We start from the raw sequence: 24,392 nt of genomic DNA on the forward strand, positions 1-24,392 counted from the left end.
GTGGGGTTTCCAGGGCCTGGTCCTTCACGCTGGGGAGCGGCGGGAGCGGCCATGCAGAAGGAGCCCAGAGAATCCCAGGAACCTCTGGGACAGAGAGAGAGATGGTTTTAATTAGAGCTGAGAGCTGGGAAATAAGGCAGAGAGGGATGACATCTTAATGAGGTTTAATGAAGCTGTCTGCTGATGGGGACAGCTGTCACCCAGAGCTGTGTTCCAGCCAAGCCACTCTGTGACAGAGGAAACTCGGAAAAAGGTGCAGTTAGAAAGCTGTCGGGGAGGGCAGGGTGGTCAGACTCAGAGCTGGGATTTTTCTCCCACATTCGCCTCTTGATTCTAACGCCTCAACGACAAGAGATTCTGGCCAGTGGGCCATACTTGAATAGCTTCCAGTATTCCACAGTTCCCTGTTGTGCAAAGCTAAGGTGTGCCTCTGAAAAGACCGTGAGGGTTTTGCATGAGATGTCTTAGAACTCAGCCATAAGAAATGAGAAATGCAAGGAGGGCTTGCATTGGCCGGCTGAAAGGGGTCTATCGGTCCGTTCCCTGTCTGAGCCTCGATTTCCCCATCTGTCCAGTGGTGAGAATGTGGTCTCTCTTGTAGTGTTGTCAGGGGCCGCCATGGGGTAGGCACAGAGCTATGATGTCCGAGAGAGCTGAGGTTAACCCCAGCTCTCCAGTTACTACCTGGGTGGCTTGGGGCAAGTGTGAATCTCTTTAGGCTTCAGTTTTCCCATCTGTAAAATGAGAAGCCTACGTCACACTAGGAGTGGCAGAGTTCGGGGAGAAGCACAAAGAGTTCTCAGGACCTAGAAAATGCTCAAGAAAGGGGGATGCTAAATGAGGTCAGAGGCACAACATAAGCTTGCATGCAGGAGGTGCTCATTAATGCTAAACCTTTTCCTCGTTTGTTTCTTTACCTCTGCGGTAAAGAAAGCACAATGGTTCTAAGAGATCCCTGTATGGGGAGGGTGCTCCCAGCCCTCATGTGGCCCAACAGCTTGTCCGAGCCATCTGCTCCAGGACCTTTGCACATCCCAGCCTGAGAGCTGGCTGGGAGACCCCTTTTACCTCTGGAACATCCCTCATCCTGTTCTGGACTGGCAGGCAGGCTGCTTGGGGATGTGGGTGGCCAATCAAAGCTGAGATTTGTGCCCACGTCTCATCAGTTTCATGGATATCAGAGGGGGGTTGCCATGGCAAAGCAGGTGACCAATACCATCAGGCCTCAAGTTCCCTTGTGTTTCAGTGGCAGCTGATCTCAGCTGTCAGTCATGACCAGCTGGCCCACATCTAGAAGGTCCTAGGAGCTCCTCTGAGCGACCATTTGTGATCTGGCTTCGCCCAGCTCCCCTGAGGTGCCCAGAGACCTGCAGACGCCTCCGTCAGACAGCTTTTCTCTGTAGACCTTCCCCCTCTGGACGAGCTGGGAAGGAGGCCCAGGGTGAGGCCCGGCCCTTCCATCTCTGGCTCAATGCTCCTTCCTGCCTCCAGCGAGCCTCTCGGAGAACCCCGGCTCTCCCGCCCTCCCTGGCCGCCCCACTGTAAACCTCTTCAGGCTGGCTCTATGCAAAATGCCAATCCAAGATCTGTATCTTTCTTTTCCTGCCCACCTTTCCCCTGACCCAGTCATGACTTAGCTGTCCTGTGTCCAGGTCACTTCAAGCCTACAGTGTTATCTAAAGTGGCAGCTCTTCCCATAACCCCCGGTCTGTGCGTCTAACAGCGGACTTTACCTGGGGCTCTCCTGGGCAGAAGGCTATGTGCTCTGGGTGTGGGCGGCGCAGCTCAAACAAGTCAAAGACTCCCCGGTCCTGCTCGAGCAGGATCCCGCCCGCAGAGCAAAGACCTGTGCACAGGAAAGGCAACAAGAGTCCCGGGCAGTGTGTGCCAGACGTCAGGTGAGCATGTGAGAGGCAGCAGAGACTGTGTGGGGTCAGGTGTGGGTCCCAATCCAGCCTTGGCCGCTCATTAGCTGTGCGGCTTTGGGCCGACGGGCCCTAAAGATGCTGGGCCTCCGTTTCCCCGCCTGAACACGGGGCAGCGGCGACCACTTGGCAGAGTTGTTTTAAGCATTAGCGGTAATGGGGGTGACGTGCCCCGTGGAGCCTGGCACAGGGTCATCACCATTACAGGTGCTGCGGCGTGTGGTGGCGCTGGCACCGGGGCGGGATCGGTTTGCTCGTCTCATCGGGCAGATGAGCTGGTAATGGACGAACACGCTGCTCCTCTAGGGCCTTTATGTTGAACACGGGGACTCGGAGACCCACGGCCCCTGAACCCAAGGGGCTGCACTGCCAAGGGTGGAATTTCAGGCACGAGGTGTCTGGGGGTGCGTGCAGTGGAGGAAACGGTCAGGGTGAACTCCCGCAGCTCCACCTCGGGCAGACACTGCGAGAAGCTCTGAAGGCGATCTCAAGCGGCACCGAGGCAGGCCCAGGGACCCTCTGCATCTCCTGCCAGGGCCCTCTCTGATGCTTTGGTGGAACCTGTCTGAAAGGGAGGGAAGTCCAGCTGCCGGAGCAGAAGGCTGGATCTGCTTCTCGGCCGAATTCTTGGGGAGTTCTACCCCATTCCACCGTGCGCCACTCTCGTCTGGAAAAGTCAAAGAAAAGGAGAAAACCAACACAGGGATTTCCGACTGTGACCCCGACACTTCCCCCAGTCTCAAAAATGCAGTCGCAAGAACCCTGTGGGAACTAACAAGCTGTTTCTGTGCTGGTGGTGTGTATCTTCTGCCGTGTTCACGCAGTGCTTGGTGAAGGTGGACTCCTGTGTGGGTATCGAGAACCCACCGCTCTTTCAACATGTGGCCGCCGTCACAGATGGCTGGGCTCTGAGGCAGGGCAGCAGGCAGGACCGCCAAGCAGGAAGGGCGCCCACATCAGGTCGGGAAACATCAGAACCAACGCCCCTGAAGCCTCCCTGGGCTGCGCTCAGCCACTCCCCCTGCCCCAAGGGTACCCACGCTCCCGACTTCTAAAACCAGAGGTCAGTCTTGCTCGTGTCTGAACTTCATTGGCATGGAGCAGTGCGTATCCAGCTTCCCTCACCCCTCACTTGGTGTGAGAACCACCCGAGTGGTGGATAGTTGCTCTTTCGCTCTTGTTGCTGTAGAGTGGGGTTTCTCAGCCTCAGCACCATTGGCCTTTGGGGCTAGATAACTTGTTGTTGGGGGTGGGGCTGTCTCGTGCATTGTGGGATGTTTGCGACAACCCAGAATGTCTCCAGAACCGGACTTAAGTCCCCTGGGGGGCAAAATCGCCCTCAACTGAGAACCACTGCTATAGAGCATTCTGTGGAATGAATATGTCATGACTTTTTTAGCCACCTGTGATGGCCATTTGGGTTGTTTCATCCTTGGCTATCACAAATTGTGCTGCTCTGAGCTTTCTCCGACATATCTTTGGGTGGACACAGCACTCATTTCTGTTGGGCGTCCAGGAGGGAATTGCTGGGTTATCAGGTAGGCATATGTCTACTTTAATAGATACTGCTAAACAGTTTTCCACAGTGGTTGTACCAGTTTACACTCTCACCAAGTGCATGAGTGTTCTGGTTGCTCCACATCTTCACCAATAGCATTGAGTTTTTACTTTGCATTCTCAAAGGCTGAGCACCTTGACATATGGGTCTTAGCCACTTGGACATCCTCTTAATAAAGTGCCCATTCAAGTCTTTTGCTCGTTTTTCTATAGGATCGTCTTCCTTTTTCTTATTGATTTGTAGCAGCTTTTTATATATGATGGATAAGAGTCTTTTGTCAGATATGTGTATTGCAAATGTCTTCTCTCACTCTATGTACTCACAGATTTTTAGAGCTAGGGGCGATCTGTGCTTCCCGCATCAAACCCTCTGGGGCACTTGACTGTCATTACTAGTTCAATTGTCCTTTTTGCAAGACAATGAATTTCATAAGGGCAGAGGCTATGCATCTGCTTGTTCAGTTTAGAATTCCCAGCACTGCGCCGGCCTGGTGGTGCAAGCCGTTAAGTGTGCGCGCTCCACTGAGGCGGCCCAGGGTTCGCCAGTTCGGATCCTGGGCACACACTGATGCACTGCTTGTCGAGTTATGTTGTGGCGGTGTCCCGTATAAAGTAGAGGAAGATGGGCACAGATGTTAGCTCAGGGCCAGTATTCCTCGGAAAAAAGAGGAGGATTGGCGTCAGATGTTAGCTCAGGGCTGATCTTCCTCACAAATAAATAAATAAATAAATAAATAACTCCCAGCACAGGGTTTGGGGCAGAGTGTGTACAAAATAAATATTTGTGGAGTGAAAGAATCAGTGAACCTGCCACGGGGATGAGTTTTGCAGCCCAAGGCTTCAGTGTGTCTCAGCAGTTGGTTCCCAGACAACCCTCCCTAAAAAGCACAGAGACTGAGGCACTGGCCTGCTGCCCCGCCCCCTCCCCCGGGGTGGCAGCCAGCTCCCGCGTCTGTCTGTCGTTCCCTGCCAGCTGGAAGTCTGCCCACCTGCACACGCCCTGAGGAAGGCAGGGCCTCTCAGGAGAAGTCGCATTTAAATTAAGTTCCCCGGCAGTCACGGGAGAGGAGATCATTTTCATAAACAAATGGGAAGCCAGAGTTTTGTCTGCAGCTCAGAGTGAGTCGTGTGGCAGGAATTCAGAACAAACCACCCGAGCAAAGGCCCCGAGCACCTGCCTGGAACTTGGAACTCCACAGCTCTCCAGGAAGGTCAGGGCTTGGAGTTTGAGACGGGAATGAAGAAGGAGAAAAATGATCAGGCACTGACTAGAAAACAACTGAGAGAGCCTCCAAGGAGGCATTTCATTCATTCATTCAACCCCTATTTACTGACATCTATTCTATGCCGGGCCCTGGAAAAAAGAGGGTGAAAATAAAGACTGACAGGGGGCATATGGGGGCTCTCTGTACCTTCTGCTCAATTTTGCTGTGAACCTAAAACTGCTCTAAAAAATAAAGTCTACTTAAAAAATAAAAATAAATTAACCTTAAAATAAATCCATAAATAAATAAAGACAGACTGAGCACACAGTCTACCGGGCAAGACAGACATTAAACTGATCATCATGCAATTAATGACTCAGTTACACTATATTGAAATTTTTAATGGCTTCACTGAGATATAATTCACATATCATACAATTCACCCATTTAAAGTGTACAATCCAATGGCTCTTGGCACATTCACAGAATTGTGCAGCCATCACCACAATCAATTTTAGAACATTTTCATTACCCCCAAAAGAAGCACCATGCCCCCTAGCCATCGCCCACCCCCCCATTGTTACATTCTCCTCCCCCTCCCAGCCGTAGGCAACCACTAATCTACTTTCTGTTTCTATGAGTTTGCCTATTCGAGACATTTCACGTAAATGAAATCACACAATACGTGGTCCTTCACTGAGCATCGTCTTGTCGGGGCCCCTCCGTGCTGTTGCAGGTACTGCTGTGTGATGCTGAAAGTGCCCTGAAGGAGGAGCTCAGGGTTCTATGGTGTCACATAACAAGGAGGCTTGTCCAGACCGAGGGCGACTAGGGAGGGCTTCCCAGAAGAAGAGGTTTTTACTCTCAGGCATTTATTAAGCACCTATGCCATTTGTTGGGCACATTTATTTGTGCCACCAGGAGAAAGAAGGCAATAGAAGCCATGGTTCCAGCTGTGTAGGAATTTATAATCCAGGCAGGCTGGCCCGGCATATGCATTCATGGACATCGAGAAAGTCACTTAAGTTCTAAGCCCCAAATGAACAGAACAGATGGTAAAAGTTACGGAAGCCAGGTGAGGGAGAGGCCACTGCGAGCCAGTGGGGTCTAGAGAGCTTGAAGAATGAGGACCAGTAAGGGGAGGGCAGGCCAGGAGCAAAGGGATGCCTGCGGACCCCTCAGGGACGGGGAGTGGGGAGTGCACCTAAACCGCGGGGCCACGGAGGGGAGTCTGGGAGGCGAAGCTGCAGAGGTGGGCGGGTGGGAGGGTGCAGGGCCCAGACCACCAGCCCGAGGGAGGGGTTTTTTCCAAAGGCAGTGATGATCCACTATGGGGGGGGAGTCCCTGACCATCTACCGCTGTGCGCCCAGGAGAGATAGGAACATAGATCAGATGGAAGAAGAAGAAAGAGTGAGCCAGAGCCGCCAGACCCCCTGGACAGCCTTTGGCGAGGCCAGGGCCAGGGATGTCCTGGGAGACATGACACCCTGCAACTGCGAAACTGCGAGGGGGGAGGCACAGCTGCACTCTGCCCTTTTCAGTAAAGTCCACAGGGCTGATGGTTCAGGGAGCCATGCAAACCTGGGGCTTGTCGGTATTTATTCAGCGGGTGGATCTAAGTATGGGCCGGAGACAGATGGCCTGGGTTCAAATCCCAGCTCTGCCACTTCATCCTGCGTGGCCTGTGCGACCTGTCTGACCTCTCTGTGCCCCAGCTTCTCCATCTGAGAAATGGGGAGGGTAAGGGGACCTGCCTCACAGGGCGGTCGTGAGGACTAAGGGAGAGAAGCATACGAAGAACTGAACGTTGTGTCTGGAACACAGAACTCAGCAAGTGCTCATCGGGGGGAAGAAGATGATGATGTTCCAAGCGCCATACAGGATCGGACCTCTGACCTCAGAGAGCCGCTAGTCTAAAGAGAGGCAGTGCAGCATAATGATTAAGAGCTCCACCTGGAGGTCAAGCACACCCGCATTTGAATTCCAGCCCCATCCCTTAGGAGCCGTGGATCATGACTCTGCCTCTTTGGGTCTCAGTTCCCCATCTATAAAATGGGGCAATTAATGTGGCATCAACCGAGCAATTTTGTTCCTACAAACCCCTTCTAGGGGGTCGAGGAGATGTTCACCAGAGACCCAGAGAGTGAGAACAGCTGTCCAGCTGCCGAGAGGGTGAAAGTGGGCCTTGTCACCGTCTCCCAGCCTCAGTGAGGATTCAAGGAGGCTGTGAGTCCCCTGAGTTACAATGACAATGGTTTGAGCCATCCCCGGGAGGAATGAAGGGTTAGGTTGGCAGATGCCCGCTCCCTCAACGGCAGTGGGTCTCTGGGAGCCAGGTCCTCCGGCGTAGCTACACTGGTGAGTCGTGTCCAGCTCTAGCAGGCAGATCTAGGCTGGACCCCAAATCGCTGCTCAGTGCAGGGACGTGTCTCCCTGCTCCAGCCGCACAAACGCGCCTCCTCCTTCAAGGCCTCCGTCCCGACCACCCCTGGCCACGGCTCTGCTCTCCTCACCCGCCCCTTAGCACGAGCACACTGGTCAGGCTTCTCAATGCCCAACGCAGCTCAGGCTCCTCTCAGCCAGGGCTGTCGTCCACACTGTCGTAGCCCTGAAGGTCGCCCCCAGGGCCTGGGGAAGGCGGGCATCCAATGACTCCCTGCTGCTGAATTTGTTATAACATGATTGGTCTGAGATTCCACCCCTCACCTCTGTTCTCTGTCCTCCCCCCAACAGGCCGAACTCGGGAAGCCCCGGGAAATAAGCTGCAGTCTGCCTGGAATCAATTTTAATTATGGACTCTATATCCGGGGGCTGGATGGAGGGGTCCCCGAAGGTGAGCGAGCACGCTTTGGAGCCCAAGAGGGCTGGAGCTCTTGACCTGGCCACTCGGCAGCTGGCCATGCGTGAGGAAGAGAGCCCAGGGGCCTGTCTCACAGCACGATTCTGGTGGGAACCACAGGTCTGGGCTTGGAGATGGGGAGGACCAAGCAGGGGCCAGGTCTAAGGTGTCAGAGAAACAGCAAGGGCCCCAGCTGGTGTGGAACCTTGTCCCCAGGCAAGAGACTGTCTGCTCTGTGCCCTTTGAACTGTGGGCACAGAACGGGCTCAGGACCAACCCTCTGATCACCCAGAGGAGGTCAAGGCCAGGCGAACCCAGCTCCATGAAGGATGCCCAGGTCTCCGGAATCCCTGGGCATCCTGATCCCTCCCTTTCCAGGGGCCAGCAGGGCTGTCACACTGCAGGCTCCGGGTTAATGGGAAGGTGGGCGTGCCCCCGTTTCTTCTCAGTCAGAGGCCACAGACTGCTTTAGTTGCCAGACTGACTACCGCACATGGCTGTCTCTCTGCCTTCAGCCATCGGACACTGGAACGTGTTTAAGCAGCAGCCCACCTGCCCCCAAGAGCTGACCCGGAATTACATCGCCATGAACCGGGGGGCAGTGAAAGCTGGCCTGGTAACCGCTCGGGAGAATTTCCTCTATCGTCAGCTCAACGACATCCGCATCAGTGACCAGGACGACCGGCGCCTCAAGAAGGAACCGCCCTCTCTCCCTCCAAACATGACGTTTGGGATCCGGGCACGGTAAGATGGCTGGCACCCAAGGCTCCACCCCTCACCACCGGTGGGTGGGGGAGGGGCTCAGTGGTGACTGAATGAGGGAGCCATTTGGGAGCATCACTTTCAACTCCAGGGAGGGGCAAGTGATCCAGGCCTGGCCAATCAGTGCATTTCACAAACCTTGGTGACAGTGATTGGCTCAGAGGCCCATGTGACATATGACCCATGTCCCAACTCTATAAAAGTAGAATGTGGTTGCATGTAATCAAATCTCAATTCAGACTGCCTTGATTTTTTTTAAGGGGAATTTATTGGCTCACATGATTTAAAACCCCAGGGGTAGACCTACAGGCATAGCTGGATCTAGGCAATCAGGCAGTGTCATCAGCATTTGGTGTGTCTCTGCATGTCCTGGCTGTGCTTCCCAGTTTTGGCTCCATTCTCTGACAAGCTTCTTCCTCACTTGGCAAAATGGCCAGGAGAAGTTCCACTCTTATGTCCTATTTTCTTGGTGACCCCAGTGGGAAGGATATGGGAACTACAAAAGCCTTGAGATTAAGATTCTTTGGTCCAACTTTGGTGCCACGTCTATCCTTGAACCAACAGCTGTGAGTAGGGATTGAAATACACTGATTGGCCAGTCCTGGATCACATGTCTGCCTCTGAACCAATTGCTGAGGCCAGGGGATTCTGACGCCCTGATTGGCCAGACCTGATCCCTTGCCCTTCCTTGGGGGGGGCGTGGTTGGAATCAGTCTCCACAATCCACAGGGGCTGATGGTGGAAAAGATGTAGAAATAGGGGTTCTGTTCCCAGCAGCGGGAGAACAGAACACAACAGCAGGCAAAGCAGCAAATGTCCACTACAGCAGGGCTTCCTAACTCGTGCTATATCAGGGCACAAACTTACCACCACTCCAAAAATTACTGACGTGCACACCGCACTGTACAAATAAACAGAGAGTGCTCTCAGCCAGCAGTGAGCGGCCCCAAGCCCCACCCAGACGCCTGTGACTGAGAAGCCAGTATCTTGGCCCATCTGTGTGACATTGACTGCCCTGCTTCATTCAAGGCCATTGACAATCTATCCCCAGCCTCTTTCCTGCCCCCATCCCCCTGTTTCTGGACAGGTGACTTCCTTTGGCTCTGCCACCATACTTTTTTTTTTTTGGTGGTGGCTCCTTCTTTATTTTATTTTTTTCTAATCACTTTTTTTATTGTGGTAAAATATGCATAAGATTTACCATATTTAAGCATACAGTTTGGTAGCATTAAGTACATTGACATTGTCGTACAACCATCACCACCATCCATCTCTAGAACTTTTCATCATCCCAAACGGAAACACTAACTTTCTATTCCCCCCACCCCCCCAGCCCCTGGTAACCACTGTTCTCCTTTCTGTCTCTATGAATTTGACTACTCTAGATATCGTATCTCATTGGAATCATATAATATTTGTCCTTTTGTTTCTGGCTTATTTCGTCTGCGATAATATCTTCAAGGTTCGTCCATGGTGTAGCATGTGTCCAAATTTCTCTCCTTTTTAAGGCTGAATAATATTCCATTGTGTGGACAGACCACATTTTGTTTATCCGTTCTTCTATTGACGGACATTTGGATTATTTCCACCTTTTGGCTATTGTGAATAATGCTGCTAGGAACGTGAGTGTACAAACAGCTATTCCAGTGTCTGCTCTCAATTCTTGTGGGTCTGTGCCCAGAAGTGGAATTGCTGGGTCATACAGGAATTCTATGGGTAGCTTTTCGAGGACCCGCCGTAGTGTTGCCCACAGTGTTTGCCATCGTACTTGTGTATGCCCTTCCCTCTGCCTGTTCTCACCATCCTAGCTACTCATTCTTCCACGTCCAGCTCAGCATCATCTCTTTGGCAAGCTCAGGCCATCTTGCCTGGCCTCGAATCCTACACACATCTCTTTCCCCAGAAATGCATTTCTATTCACCAGCCCTCAAAACCTGGACTGTGACACTAGAGACACGTTGGAAAGGCACTTCTAGGCGGAATTAATTAATTGTCTGTACACCATCCTTCCCCCACCTTTGAAATAATGCCCCAAGTCAGCCCTTCCAAGGCGAGGTGTCTCCCCTGACTGCCCCGCCCCACTCTTTTGCAGCCCCCCAGCACGCGTACCCTCCTTGCCCTTGTTCTCACAGACTGCCCGGAGCATGGAAGCACAGAGTCACCACTGTGCACCAAATCACTAGACTAGACCATGCTGGTCACCAGTATCTCAAAGACAGCATGGTGTCCAGGAGGAGCCCTGGCCAGGAGTCAGCTTGGAGTTCTAGTCCCAGCTCGGTCGCCACTCTCTTGCCCTCCAGGGCTTCTGTTTCCTCCTCTGTAAATAGGATGTTACAGCAGTAAGCGGCATTCTGCAATTCTCAGGGTATGTTCTGTCTACGTCAATTTCATTTCATCGCCATTAAAACCCTGTGCAGGATCCTGGTAGGCAGCGTTACTTACCCAGCTGAGGCTGGGAGAGATTAATTGACCCCCCCAAGTTCACACAACTTCTTCACAACAAAGGTTGGCCTGGATTCTCAACCTAGTATGCTTATATTTAAAAATATAAAATATTAGAACACATAGGACATTAGCAATCACTGGTTCAAAGCCCTTATTTAAAACAGGAAAATAGAAGTTCAGAGAGGTGAAGAGACTTTCCCACAGTCACACAGCAAGTTGTGACCAGCCAAGAGCCAGATCTAGAGCTAGGCTGGTGGACTCTCTGTCCAGTGCCCTTTCTTCCCCGTCTTGCCTCCTTGGGATCGAGGGACAGCATGAACACCCACAGTTTCTGGCCCTGGGGCTGCATTATTCCATATACAATGGAAAAACTTAAGTCAGCTGGGCTCAGAAAGGACATCCATTATCATATAGCTTTCACTATAAAATCTTAAATTGCTATAAACCCGAGTGGCTACAATTCCGGGGAAGGACGTGATGGAGTGCTGGCTACATCTTCTGTGATGGTAAATGGGCTTTGCATATGCAAATTGAATGGATTTTAAAATGGTATTTAATGACAATTTTCGTAGCAGACGTTAACATTAATTGCACAAAAATGAAAATGCTGCGTTAGGTTGCTGTTAGCAGCAAATATCGTGGCCATAAAGCTTTATCTTTATCAACAGCAGCCCTTTCTGATGTGACAGGGCAGCTCAGCAAATTGCAAGCAAAAGGGCTTTTATGGAACAAAAATATCCCCCAACGCAGGCCCAAATCAGCATCAATTTCGCTTTATTTCTTCGTAAATGGAGGTTAAATGGCTGCTGCAAAAGCTTTTACTGAGATGCCCAACCTGTCTGCAAAGCCCCTCAACCTTACAGCAGAAATGCAAGGAACAGTTAAAAACCCATCGCCCTCTCCGTAATGGGGCTATTACTTTAAAGTTATGGGGCCGAGGCCCATTCTCTAATGATCACCTTTTATAAGCCTCGATTGTATTTATTTCTTTACTTTAAAAGCATGTTAAACACCAAATCCGATTACCCTCGACTACCTGAGGAGTTGTTGGGGTCATTTGGTCCAATAAATAAATAAACAAAGAAACAAACAAGGGGCCGTCCCGGTGGCATGGTAGTTAAGTTTGCTCACTCTGCTTCGGCGGCCCAGGGTTCGCGGCTTCAGATCCTGGGCGTGGACCTAGGCACTGCTCATCAAGCCATGCTGTGGTGGCGTCCCATATACAAAAAAATGGAGGAAGATGGGCACAGATGTTGGCTCAGGGCCAATCTTTGTCAGCCAAAAAAAAAAAAAAACAGAAATAAAGAAATAAACAAGTGCCATTTACTCATAACTACAGATGTGTTAAAAAGTAAAGTCCCAGCCCAGACTAAATAGACAAAATGCTGTCTCTAATCTAGGGATGCCGACGAGCATGGGGGTTGTAACTGCCACTCCAAAGAAAATTCTGACCCCGGCTATTTGCCCCTGCCCCCCAATTTCAAATCTTCTTGCCCTTTGTATGTTTTACGATGGACAAAATAAATAGATATGAGGGCAGGGCAACCTGCACGCCCACCCACTCCATCTCTCAATGGCAAGTGGGATCCAGCCTGAATTTGAGATTTATTCAGTCACTTCCTCTGCAGGTAGCCGATTTGGTTCCCAATCCACACCAATTTGTTACAGATCGTCACTAAATCAGAAAAGTACATTTCCATCCAGGAACCTCTGTGACTAAAAGGAAGTGGAGATGTAAACAATTATCCGGATAAGGGGGCCCATGTAGACATTTAGTCAAGAATGGGGGCCACACCCAAGCCGATCCGCAGAGGTGTTTGTTGCACCCGTGGAGTACTTAAGAAAAAGAAGTTCGAATGAGTTGCCACATTTTAAAAGTCAGGAGATTTCATATAAAAACCTGGATTTCCCACTTCTCTTAACAAGTCAGAAGCCTGGCAACCTGGGTCTGCACCCCTGCCTGGCACCAGAGCCGGGGCCCAGAGGCAGCGGCTTCTGGACAGAATCCACGCGTGCTCCCCACCCGCCCGGCTTCTCTCATTCTCGTTATCTGGGTGGTCCCGTTATCTGGCTGTTTGCAGCCGCTGGTGTAGACTGCTCATCTTGATCCCTCGGCTAACTGCTGCCTCTTTTTGTCCTCTGATAGTGGTAGGGGCCACCGCTAGCAGAAGCTGCTGTGAATTGAGCTTACACGTGGCAGATTAATTGTTAAGCCTAATATCAATCCTGCGGGGCAGGTATCATTCTGCTCACTTCACAGCCCAGGGAAGGGAGGGCACGGACCCAACCTGAGGCCACACAGTGACAGAGCCTGAATTTGTACCCGGTCTGGCCCGCCGGCTTTGCAGACGAGACCTCTAGGATCAGGACTAGGAAAGAGCCTGTGTATTCTTGCTCTACCATTTCACTGTCAAATCTCAGAATTCAAGTCAGGGGAGAATATTAAATTCTCATTACCAGCGTGTAAGGCCATAACACAGATCTCAAAGCATGCTGCGACTCAAGGTCCATAAACAGATATGTCTGGAGGCCAGAAATGTAACTATTAAAGACGTGCTTAATTATTGATGCGTTTTAATAAGTGTTTGCAAATGTTCACATGCTCTCAGCACATCTTAATTGTTACACCTCCTAGTTGGTCCAGCATTGTCGATTACGATGAGTCAGGGATGGCGGGGAGCGGGGAGCAGCGAGAGCTGGGTGGCAGCTGGCGTTCCTGGCAGATTCTAGGCGCCCAGTGCTCTACCACCGTCCTGCCTTGGAGCCTCATGCCACACACAAGGCAAGGATGCGAGCAGGAAGATCCATCACTCAGTCAATGAGCAAACAGCCCCCTGCGAGCCAGGGTCTGACATGCGCCAGATGGAAGGTGGGTAGACCTCCGCTTTGAACTAATAATGGCAACTATGTATTATTGTTACTATTACATGTTAGACATTGCACTGAGCACTTCAGATGCATCCTCTCCTTTAATAACTCTGAACAGCTCAGAGAGTACCAGGTTGGAACTCTTATACTCCCATCTTGCAGAAGAAGAGACAGAGGGTCAGAGAGGTGAAGTCATTTGCCCTGGCTGCTCTGCAATGGGATAGGGATTATCTGGCCTGAACACCTGTGATGGTGACCATGGCACTAATCCGCCTCTTTAACAAACACAAGGACGGAGGTGACACAGGTAGACACGCTACCCAAGTTTTTTCTACACTAGAGGGGGGCCAAGACAGAATATCTATATATTATGTAAGACCATCCTGTCCAGATTTTTCTTAGAACTTTAAACTTAATCTGAACACATCAAAAGAGCCCAATGCACTTCCCTTTTGATGTGTCACTTCACCTTCACTTTCAGTGGCTCCCCACTTCCTAGTAAACTCCTTGATGGGGCTTCCAGAACCTTCACTACTCACCTGAGCATCCCTGGCACCGATCACAGTGCCTTTGCTGAAGATAGACTAGAATATTTAGCTCATCTGCCCATTAGTCTAGTCTAGACCCCCTCCAATCCCGGTGCCGAAAGTGTTCAGACCGTGGAAAAATAAGCAACACAAGAAGGCAGGACACGCTGCCAGCACCCCCCCGTTCTGCCTGCAGCTGCCGCTCGCCCCGCGATCAGATGCACCCTCAGCCTGACACTGACAAATGTGAAGGATGGAGGAAATTTTACAGGCGGTTAAAAAATGTTTGCTGCCTGACAGGTTTTTTGAATCTCTCTCTGCCAAGCTGATATATTTTACAAACTTACAACGGGCCCATCAATCACTCTGGGTTATTTTGCGTCTCCTGGAGCCGATGGCCAAAATCCAAGCCACCCACCCAAACGCCTATAAAATAATAATAAGCTCCTTCCCGGGCATCCAAGGCAGTTTCTGAATGGGGAGACCAACTCCGGATGTATTGGTGGCCTGAAACCTGGTCGAACAAAACCGGGGCTGACCACCAGGGGGAGCATGCGGGTCTGGCAAAGACCCCCTCACCTGGGCGCTGGCCTGAAATGTACATCCTGCCAGGCAAACTGCCACCCTCCCCACACCCCGGCCTCCCCGCTCCCCGCACCCTGCTTCCCGGCACCATCCATAGCTCTGACCGCAACTGTAGGTAAATAGTTCACCGCCTTACACCAGTCTTCTCCGCCGGACACTCAGGTCCTGGAAGGCGGGGGGGACAATGTCAGTTTTGTCCACCACCATATTGTCAGAGCCTAGGACATAGTAGGCACTCATGAAATATTTGTTGGGGAGAAATATGGTCCAGGGCCTTTTAAGGTTTTCAGACAGAGTTATTGAAAGTGAAGAGACAATTTGAGACCCAGGGAGGAGATGGTAAAGCTGGAGATTCCTGTGTCATTTAACAGACTCTGCTGTGTTCCGCCCTGGCTGATGTTATGAATCAGCATCGCGGTGATGTTGCCTCAAAGAGTGAATGTGTTCCCTGGCCACATTAATAGAGGTAGCAAGTCCAGAACAAGGGAGGTGACCTTTCTGCTCTATTCTGCTGCTCAGGTCACACTTGTAGCATCAAGTTAAAAAATGGAGGGCATCATACACTCAGGGGAAGGCCCATAAACAGCCGTGTCCCAGAGGGGAGACATCAGGATAATAGGTAGGATGGGGCAGGAGGGAGATCACTGTGCACAAAGAACATGACAAGAAATGAGGCTTCCTAGCTGGATGAGGAAAGATACAGATCGTCCTCAACTCTCTAAAGGCCTGCTATGAGGACAATGGAGGAGCTTTGCTCTCTGGGGCTTCAGAGAACAAAACGAGGACCAGTGTGTGGGTTTGCGGGCAGTGTTTGTGGCTAACATCTGCAGAACCCTCGCTAAGCAGCCGATGAGTGCAATGTCGAGCACTTTATATGCATCGTCTCATTAAATCCTCACAACTCTACCCAGTAGGGACTATTATCCCCATTTTATAGATGGGAAAACTGAGGCTCAGAGAGTCACTCGCCCAAGGCCACACGGTCAGTCAGGAACAGAGCCAGGATTCGAGCCACGTCTCCTTGCAGAGCTGCTGTCCACAGCCACAGGCTGCATGCTTCCGGGAGGCAGAGCCAGTCCCGGGCGAGAAAGTCGTTTCTCATCCTGAGCCCCGTCCACGATGGTGCAGGCCGCCTGGCGCAGAGGCGATTCCTCAGCAGCAGGATGGCATCTGCGAACAACAGCTACAGCAATCAACAGCCAGCGCTGACGAGCACTTACTGGGGGCCCGGCTTTCAACAGAGTAACTCAATTAATCCTCTGCAGCCCGACACCTCCATTCACCCGCAGGGAAACTGAGGCACGGAGAGGTTATGTTCCTTAGCAAGAGGTCACAGGTGAGAATGGAAGCGTGGGATTCGGGTCCAGGCAGTTTCCCCCAGGACCCTCGCACTCAGCAGCCGGAACAGATTCTTACAGGAGGCGGAGGTGTTGGCTGGCACCTCAGACTTGTGCATCACTAGCCGGGACACCCCAGACAGGATCCGACAGGGGCCCCTCCCCTCGGAGCCGGCCTGCTTCCAGGGACCTGGTCTGGAGGGAGTTTTGTTAAAAGGGGCCCAGCCAGGGAGATGTAGCTAGGGGGAGGTTTTTGGGGGACCCGTCCTCTCCCCTTTCCTTTCCTGGAAGCCCAGCCTCCTGAGGCCCCCGGCCCAGCTGCTCCTGCTCCGTCCCCTCCCACCTGCCAAACTCCCCCTCTCTCCTTCCTCCACGGGGCTTTGTTGCCAAAGCCGGGAAGGAGACATTTTTCACGCTTGGCCTCTCCCCCCCCCCCCCCGTCGCTCTCCTGCGGCCCAGACGGAGATTTATTCCCAGCCCGAGGCCCGCGGCCCGCGGCTCTGGGAGCAGGGAGGGCTCCGGGAGGTGCTGATGGGCCGTAATGGATGGGGCCGCCGCTCCCCCGGGCCTGTCCCGGCCGAACCCCATCCATCAGAGGCGGCGGGCGCCAGGGTCAGCGCTAACGAGGCGGCCGGCCGCTCCCCCTCGGGGCCTCCCAGCCGCATCGTGCGGCAGAGCCGGCCTGGCCCACCTTGTCGTGGGCAAAGGCTTGGGGAGTGGGAAGTGGGCTCGTGCCCGGCCCGGCTGACGGCCCCTTCTCACCTCCGCAGCCTCAGTCTGGACACAGTCAGGGGAGTTTCTGGGGTGCAGCTGGTTCTGCCCCTCCAGCGACACGTGGCTCCAGTGACACGTGGCCCCCGTGACAAGGGGCACGGAGGAGCTGGTACTTTCGGGAGCCGGCCAGCACCCCCTGGTGCAGCGTGAAGAGCCAGGCCTCAAGCCTGACACGCCCCCCCGACATCCTGCTGCGTGTGGGACCTGAAAGAATTCATAGAACGAGTGTGTCCCACTAGGACTAGTTCAGGCCCCACTCAGTCCCCTGCCCTTTGGAGGCCAGGGGTTGGCGGCCGTTCACGCCGGAAACCCGGCGCCCTGCATTCGTTGGGATTAGTAATAATACCAGCTCCCGTTTCTTCAGCTCCTGGGGGGCCAGGCACGGTGATGGGTGCTCTATGCTCATCTTCTCACTGACCCTCGGAACGACACTTTAGGTAGCAACTCTCTTCTCCCCATTTTACAGCTGGGGAGACTGAGGCCCAGAGACACTTTTCCACGATCACATGGCCGGAATGTGGCCATGCTGGGATTTGATCTCAAAGGCCACAGTCGTTACCTCCGCCCTGTGCTGTGTGTTCATTTAGTTCCTGCCTGTGCTGGGCATCATGCTGGGTGTTTAGGATACAGACAGGAAATGAGACACAAGATAACACCGGCAAGAAATGGATCACATAGTAGGGCAGCGCATGTTGTTTCTGGGCAGGCAGAGGGGGCGGGAGAGGGCCACAGGGAGACTGCATCATGCCTGGTTTTGCTCACTGCTGTATCCCCAGTGCCTAGCACGTGTCAGGAATATAGTAGGTGCTCAATAAATGCTTGTTGCCTGACTGCATGAAAAAGGATAGCTTGATTGTGATCCATGCTGATGTTGGAAACAGCCCATATTCCAATGTTGAAGACACATGAGACAACCAGCTCTTCCCTGGGCATGGACCTGTCGGGCACTGGGCTTCAGTTCTTAGTTTCCTGGGGCGGCTGTAACAATTTACCCCAGACTCGGTGGCTTAAAACAACAGAAACTTATTCTCTCATAACGTGGAGCCCAGAGGTCCAAAATCGAGGCATCACAGGGCCGCACTTCCTCCGAGGGCTCTAGGGGAGGGTCCTTCCCGCCTCCTCCAGCTCCTGGTGGCCCCCTCCTTGGCTTGTGGCTGCGTCACTCGTCACTCCAGCCTCTGCCTCGACACTCACACGGCCTCTGCTCTGTGCGTCTATGTCTCCTCCTTTGTCTCTTCATGACACTTGGCATTGGATTAAGGACTCACCCAGATAAGCTAGGGTGATCTGATCTCAAGGTCCTTGACTTAATTACATCTGTAAAGATTCCTTTTCCAAATAAGGTCACATTCACGGGTTCTGGGGTTAGAACAAGGATATATCTTTTGGGGGGCCACTCACCATTCACCCAGCTACAATCGTTAAAGCATCTTAACACAAAGCCAGCAAGTCCTGTATTTTAGATATCGTTGGGTTTTGAGAAAACTGCCTTCAGTGTTATTATTTCACGATGGCTGCCCTTTGAGTCCTGTTACATGTTGCCCATTATATTTTTGTGAAAAATATGAAAGTGGTTTGTAATCAGTCAAGAGTTGTAATCAGGGCCACACTCAAGAGTTGTAATGAGCCAAAAGAGCGGTATAAATGCTTTCCTGAGGAGCAAACATTTTTGCCAATCGTTTCTTTTGTGTTTATGAGGAAATTCTCCAAAAAAATATGAACGTTCAGAAGCTACATAACTAACTCCTGCGAACCCACAAATCGGATTTAACAAGTGTCACCACTTGGCTGTATTTGCTTCTGATCCTTTTTTTTTTATCATTAAAGAAATAAAATACAACACATACAGCTTGAAGCCCCTCTGCCCTCTTCCTAACCCCACGCCCTTCCCTCTGTCCCCGAGGACCATCCTGAGGTTGGACTATGATGCTTTCTACCAGGTTGTCACGTTTTTGCTATTCTGTTGATGCCCATAAATAATGCGTGTTATTTAGTGTGGTTTCATACCATATACATCGCTTTGTGTGGTGCCTTGCTTTCTTCCCTCCACACGTTTGCCAATGTCACCGTGGTCCGCTGTCTGAATCGCCCACTGTGGGTGTATCCGTCTCCCATCGAGGGACATCCAGGCTGCTTCTCATTTCCCCGGCGACAGTGAGGAGCTGTGTGCAGATCCTCAGGGTCACGTCCACCAGGGGGGTTGCTGGGCTGGAGGGGGGCCTCCTCGGCTTGTGCTAGATGCCCCTCATTGTTCTCCCGGCTCTCTCTCTCTCTGCCTCCCTTGCTACCTCCCCAGCAGAGACACCCCATCTGCTACTCACCTCTTCCTCGGATGCCAGGATCCCCTCACACTGGATTCCTGAGTGGTCCAGGGGATATTTCATTGTCAGTCATGTCCATGCGGCTTCGTCGAGACTTTTCTCTCCGGGAGCTCAAGCCACAGCCAGCCCGGAGCCGGGGGCGAGTCTAGGGTGCACAAGGAGAGCTCCAAAGTTTTGGGTGCAGGCACTCAAGGTTGGGAGAAGCTTCCTGAAAGCCGGTCCAGCTCGGCTGCCCATCCTGCCACCCTGGGCAGCTGTGCTGAACTGCTAATTGAATTCACCCTTGTGAGAAATGTTAACAAATTGCAAATGACCTCTTAGACAGATTTAGAGTCAGGACTGTGCTAACTAAGTCTCCCTCCTCTGTCATTAGCTTTTATGTTGGATCCACAAACAATTAAAAAATAACCACAAGCCCAGAGGTCCTCTTCTCTAATTAGCTCTAAGAGTCCTGCCTGGAGAGAGGCTGCGCCTCAATTACCACCCTCCCTCCAGGCTAGTTAGGGAAGACAGCCCTCGGGCCAAGGAGGGACAATTAAGGAAAAGGGGGGGGGGAGGTGAAGGGGCTGCAGCGGTCCCTTGGGGCCAGAGCTGGCCAGCCAGGCCACCCCAGACAGGGTGCTGTGGCCACCGTTGCAGGGTCCTCTGCAGGGAAAGGCTCAGAGCTGTAACCCCCAAAGAGTGCCCAGACCACATGGGCCAGGACCACCCAGGGGGTGGGGGAATGCACCCTTGGTACACGCAGATGCCGGGGCCCCAGCCGAGGGCCAGTGAGTCAGAACATCTGATGGTGGGACCCAGGCATCTCTACTTTCAAAAGGCTCTTGGGGCGATTCTCATTCACTCTCAAGATTGAGGGTCTCTGGCCTCAACAGGATGAGGGGAGACAGTATTAAAATGCAACTTCTGACCCAGGCCGAGGACTGTGTCTCCCAGCTCCAGGCCAGTTGGACCTGAGGGCAGGCACCCTCCTCCCCAGAGCTGCAGCAGGACTTCCGGGGGCCCTGGACACCCTTGCTTCGTGAGCCCCTTCCTCCATAAAAAAAAATAATTAAAAATATTCTATGGTCATGCTGGTATAAAGAAGAGTATAATCCAAACTGGATTATTTTTATTTTTTTCTTCTGATTTTAAAAGAAATTAAAACATTTTCATGGGCCCCTAAGAGTGTCTTGGGGCCCAGGCCCCAAGCCCCCTGACCAGATTTTCCTTTCAAGGCCTCATCACCCGCTTCCTCCTTTAAGGGAGGTTCCTCTCATCCCCCACGCTCCCGCCCCTCCCAGCCCCCTCTCTGGAGGGAGCAGAGATGAAGGCCGAGAGAGGAGAGAAAACTCGCCTAGAAGCCTGAAGACTCCAGACTCAGCGTAGCACGGTCCCGCCCCCGTGTTGAAGGACTTGAGCACATCATTTACAATCTCCATGGGCCTCTGTTTCTCCATCTGCAAGTGGGATTACTAATTCCTCCCCCTATGTCAGAAGAAATGGAGTGAGTTCGTCAGTAAAGAGCTCTTGGCAAGAAAGTGAGACACCAAGTATTTTTGTTATTTAGGAGACATAGAGCCAGGGCTACAATTCACATGCCTACAGAGGCCTGGCAGGTAAAAGGGCGAAGCTGTCCCTGTGTAAGGCAAGAGGGAGGGGTGGGGACTGCGTCAAACTCAAGCACATGCCCAATCTAAGGGTAGCAGCTCTAGCCAGTTATTGACATGTGGGGATGTGGGCCTACTCTTACCAGATAATATACTGCCTCATTAGGGAAAGCCAGACATTTTGAATTTTTATATGAATTCTTCTGATTTTTTAAAAAAATAATAAAAACAAGACTTTTTAAATGCTACAGGCCAAACTAAGGATGTCTGCAGGCCAGGCATGGCCTAGAGTCTGCTATTTGCAACCACATTCGTGCAGTATTACAAGATACGGATCCTGAGCAAGTTATTTCATCGCATTAAACTCCTTATCAATAATTTCAATATCAAATATCAACCAGTTCTTTATCAAATAGATTCTTTATCAATAAAATAGGGGGTGACATAATAGTTCCTATCTAGTAGGGTACTTGTAAGGATGGAATGAACGGTCCCTGGCGCACGGGGGCAGTGTGGGAGGGAGGCAGTCATGGTTATGAAGGGGCAACAGGAGGGATCCTCGTGGTGATGGAGTGCATTGTGTCTCGACTATGGTGGTGGGTACACGAACTAACACCTGCGATGACATCGTGGAGAAATAAAGACACACACAAATGAGTACGAGTCAACTTGGAGAAATCTGAGTAAGACGGGTGGATGGTCTCGATGTCAATATCCTGGTTGTGATTTTGTTGTATAGTTTTGTAAGATGTTACCATTGGAGGAAACCGGGTAAGGGGTACACGGGATCTCTCTGTATACTTCTTACAACTACCTGTGAATCTAAAAGGATCTCAATAAAAATTTCAATTAAAAAAAGGCAAAAAAGTGGATTTAGTGGTGGCTTTGGTGCCGTGTGGGCAATGTTAGTCTGAATCGCTTGTCAGAAGAAACAGCGGAGCAATTTCAGGCACAAGCGAAGTGCTCAGTAAATGGTCATTGAAGTCACCTGATGTTCAGACAAACGAGCCCATTCAGGAAGCCTCAGGTCATGAGACGGGAAGGCACCGGAGCTCTGAAGCCCACTGCTCGGTGCTGTGAGAATGCAAGGGTGTCCGGAGGGCCCACCCGGCACTGAGGAACACCTTCAGCAGACGGAAGAGAAGCTGGGTCTCCTTAGATGGTGCCACTTTAGGTGTCCCTCGTGGGTTTGGTTTCAGTTTAGAACCTCTGAGAGAAGCCCAGCCCTCCAGCCTTTCCCTCCTCCAAAACCAGACCCTCCACAGTCCACAGCGTGTTCTGAATTCCACACCCAGCCGATGAGGCGCGGCCCATCCCGGAGGCCCCTGTCCACTCCTTCAGCCCTCGAGGCTGTGCGGGCGCCAGCGCCTTTCCTGCCCCCTGGGAGCAGCAGACTGCTGGCATATTAGAGATGGATTTTAATTTTATTTTAACAAAATAGCTATCTCCACTGGATGAAGCATCAAGCGCCAAATAAGGACCCATCTTGAGCAGAATCACGTTGAACAGACCTCCGTGCTGTCATTGATTTTCCAGGAAGAAAAAAATTGCCTCTGGCTACTAAACCGAATTAGTAGTCACTGATGACCAATTATTTTAGCCCACTGTGAACGGAGAGCCGTACTAAAATCCAGTTTGTCAGACCCAAGGCTCCCTTCTCAAACACCTTTCAACAAATGTGTACCTAAAGTCCCTCAGAAGGTTCCTACAGCTTCCTCTCTTCCGCCAAGTTCTCCAGCTCCACAAAGTTTTAATGAGCAGGCAAGATGAAGATAGGTTGCCATGAAAGGGGCCCCCTCTAATCCACAGAGCACTCTTTGGCAGAGAGGAGCCGCGCCGACAAATCAGAGCTGTCAGCCCTCATCCCCCACATGCACAAAGTGTCAGCCTAATGTTTGCAAATGATAATTTCCATTTCCCTTGCTCACCCCCGGTGCCTTCATCCGAGATCAACCCCTGGTCTGGGGTATCAATCGCGAAGCTGGGAAGATGGATTTGATTGAACTAATTTGAAGTTTCTTGCAGGCCTACCCCGAGTAGGAGCTGATTTCATTTCATTTTATTCCCCATTTTCCGCTCTATTAGACTCAGTTTTGACACGGTTTTGTTGTTAGTAGGAACGTCGGGGTGGTGAGGAACTTCTCCGAGAGGTTCCTGCCAGGTTACTGGCAAATAATTTGTCAAAGCCCTCAGTGGTCAGCCGTCATAGACGGGCACTGCTCAGAAACAGCGAAAACCCTCAGCTTGAGGGCCTGAGAACCCTGGATGAGGCCATCAGGGGGTCAGGACGAATCGGACTGTTTGTGTAGAGGAAACACTGCCGGAGAATTCCAGGGAAGCAAAGTATAGAAAAACACAATTTAACTCGACTTTCTGGGCACAGAGCAGAGCCAGCAGTGAGACCAGCTGGATAAGGACAACTGAATCACCCAGACCCGCTTTGGGGTCGCTGAGCGCACTAACTGTTGGGAGCGGGTAGCTTTAGAGCGAGGGGAACACGGCTGGGGACCCTGGCTCTGCCGCCCGGCTACCCTGTGTCTGTGAGTTGCTTGATTTATCTGAGCCTCAGTTTCCCCATGTGAAAGCGGGATGTTCATCCTCACTTTCAGAGTTATGAGGAATCAATGAGACGGCAGCTGGAGTGCTCAACAGCGGGCTTGGTATAGTAAGTGCTCATTAAATTGGGGGGTATTTTTGAATCGCTGTGATTCTCCAGTGCCCGTCGGCCAGTCTGGGGCTGGGAGGCACGGTGCCAGCCTGGCCTGATCTCCTGTCTTTGTTCTTGATGATCCCTCTGTCTGGAGTCTGCTTGTGTCACCTCCCCATCCAGCCACCTTCTGCTTATCCTCAAAGATCCATCGAAAGACTCAGAGGGGACTTTCCTCATGCCACGCCCTTGCTGAATTAACCATTCTCTCCTCTGGGCTCCCATAGCTGTCTCTACACTGGCACTTAGCCCTGCAGGGGGCAGGGCTGCAGGGCGGACACGGCCACAGTCTCCTGGCACAAACGCAATAGTCACTCACTGGCTGTGTGGTCTTGGGCAAGACCATGAACTTCTCTAGGCCTCTGATTTCTCATCTGAGAAATGGGGGTTTTAATATCTGTCTCTAGAGTTGTCCTAAAGATCAAGGAAGAAGTAGGAAGTATGAGCTGTGATGATGATTGTTGTTTTTCCACATGCCCTGTGACCTCAGAGACCATGTCCCCACATCTCATGGTGCCCGGCCCACTACGGGGAGCCCGTTAATGCTCCTGGGTGGGTCAGATGGATGAGCAGACGAATGAGCAAGTGAATGCAGAGTTGAGATCTCATTCATAAGATGGGGAGCCCTCTGCTATGTCTTTCCTCCCCCTGGAATGGCCTTGGATCCCCAAATCCTGTACCCTTCCTCTCATCACAGTCTAATTCACTCCACCACCCCAGCAACAGTTCTGAAGTGCGGCTGTCATCATGCCCCCTCCCCTCTCCTCGTCCTCAGAAACCATCCATAGCTCCCTGGTACCTTCACGAAGACCTCCTCTGTTATGACTCCTGCCTTGCCTATTTTCTCCTCAATCTGTCTTCTTAGTTTTTCTTTTAAAACAACTGTATTGAGGTGTAATTTACAGACAACGAAAGGGTTTTTGTACAATTTGATGAATTTTGACAAATTT

General features: G+C 51.7%; 1 protein-coding gene across 2 annotated transcripts in view; it reads left to right on the forward strand.

Moving 5' to 3' along the window:
• The window catches only part of CFAP77 (cilia and flagella associated protein 77), a 128,104-nt gene that overhangs the window by 68,004 nt on the left and 35,708 nt on the right, over positions 1 to 24,392 (forward strand). For both annotated transcript variants that reach the window (XM_058524368.1, XM_058524369.1), the window contains 2 exons: positions 7,422 to 7,521; positions 8,043 to 8,271. In XM_058524368.1, the coding sequence (XP_058380351.1) occupies positions 7,422 to 7,521; positions 8,043 to 8,271 (329 nt within the window). The remainder of the gene's footprint in view (positions 1 to 7,421; positions 7,522 to 8,042; positions 8,272 to 24,392) is intronic.

Source organism: Diceros bicornis, chromosome 28 (assembly GCF_020826845.1).
Source record: "Diceros bicornis minor isolate mBicDic1 chromosome 28, mDicBic1.mat.cur, whole genome shotgun sequence".
In the NCBI taxonomy this organism is placed as follows: domain Eukaryota; kingdom Metazoa; phylum Chordata; class Mammalia; order Perissodactyla; family Rhinocerotidae; genus Diceros; species Diceros bicornis.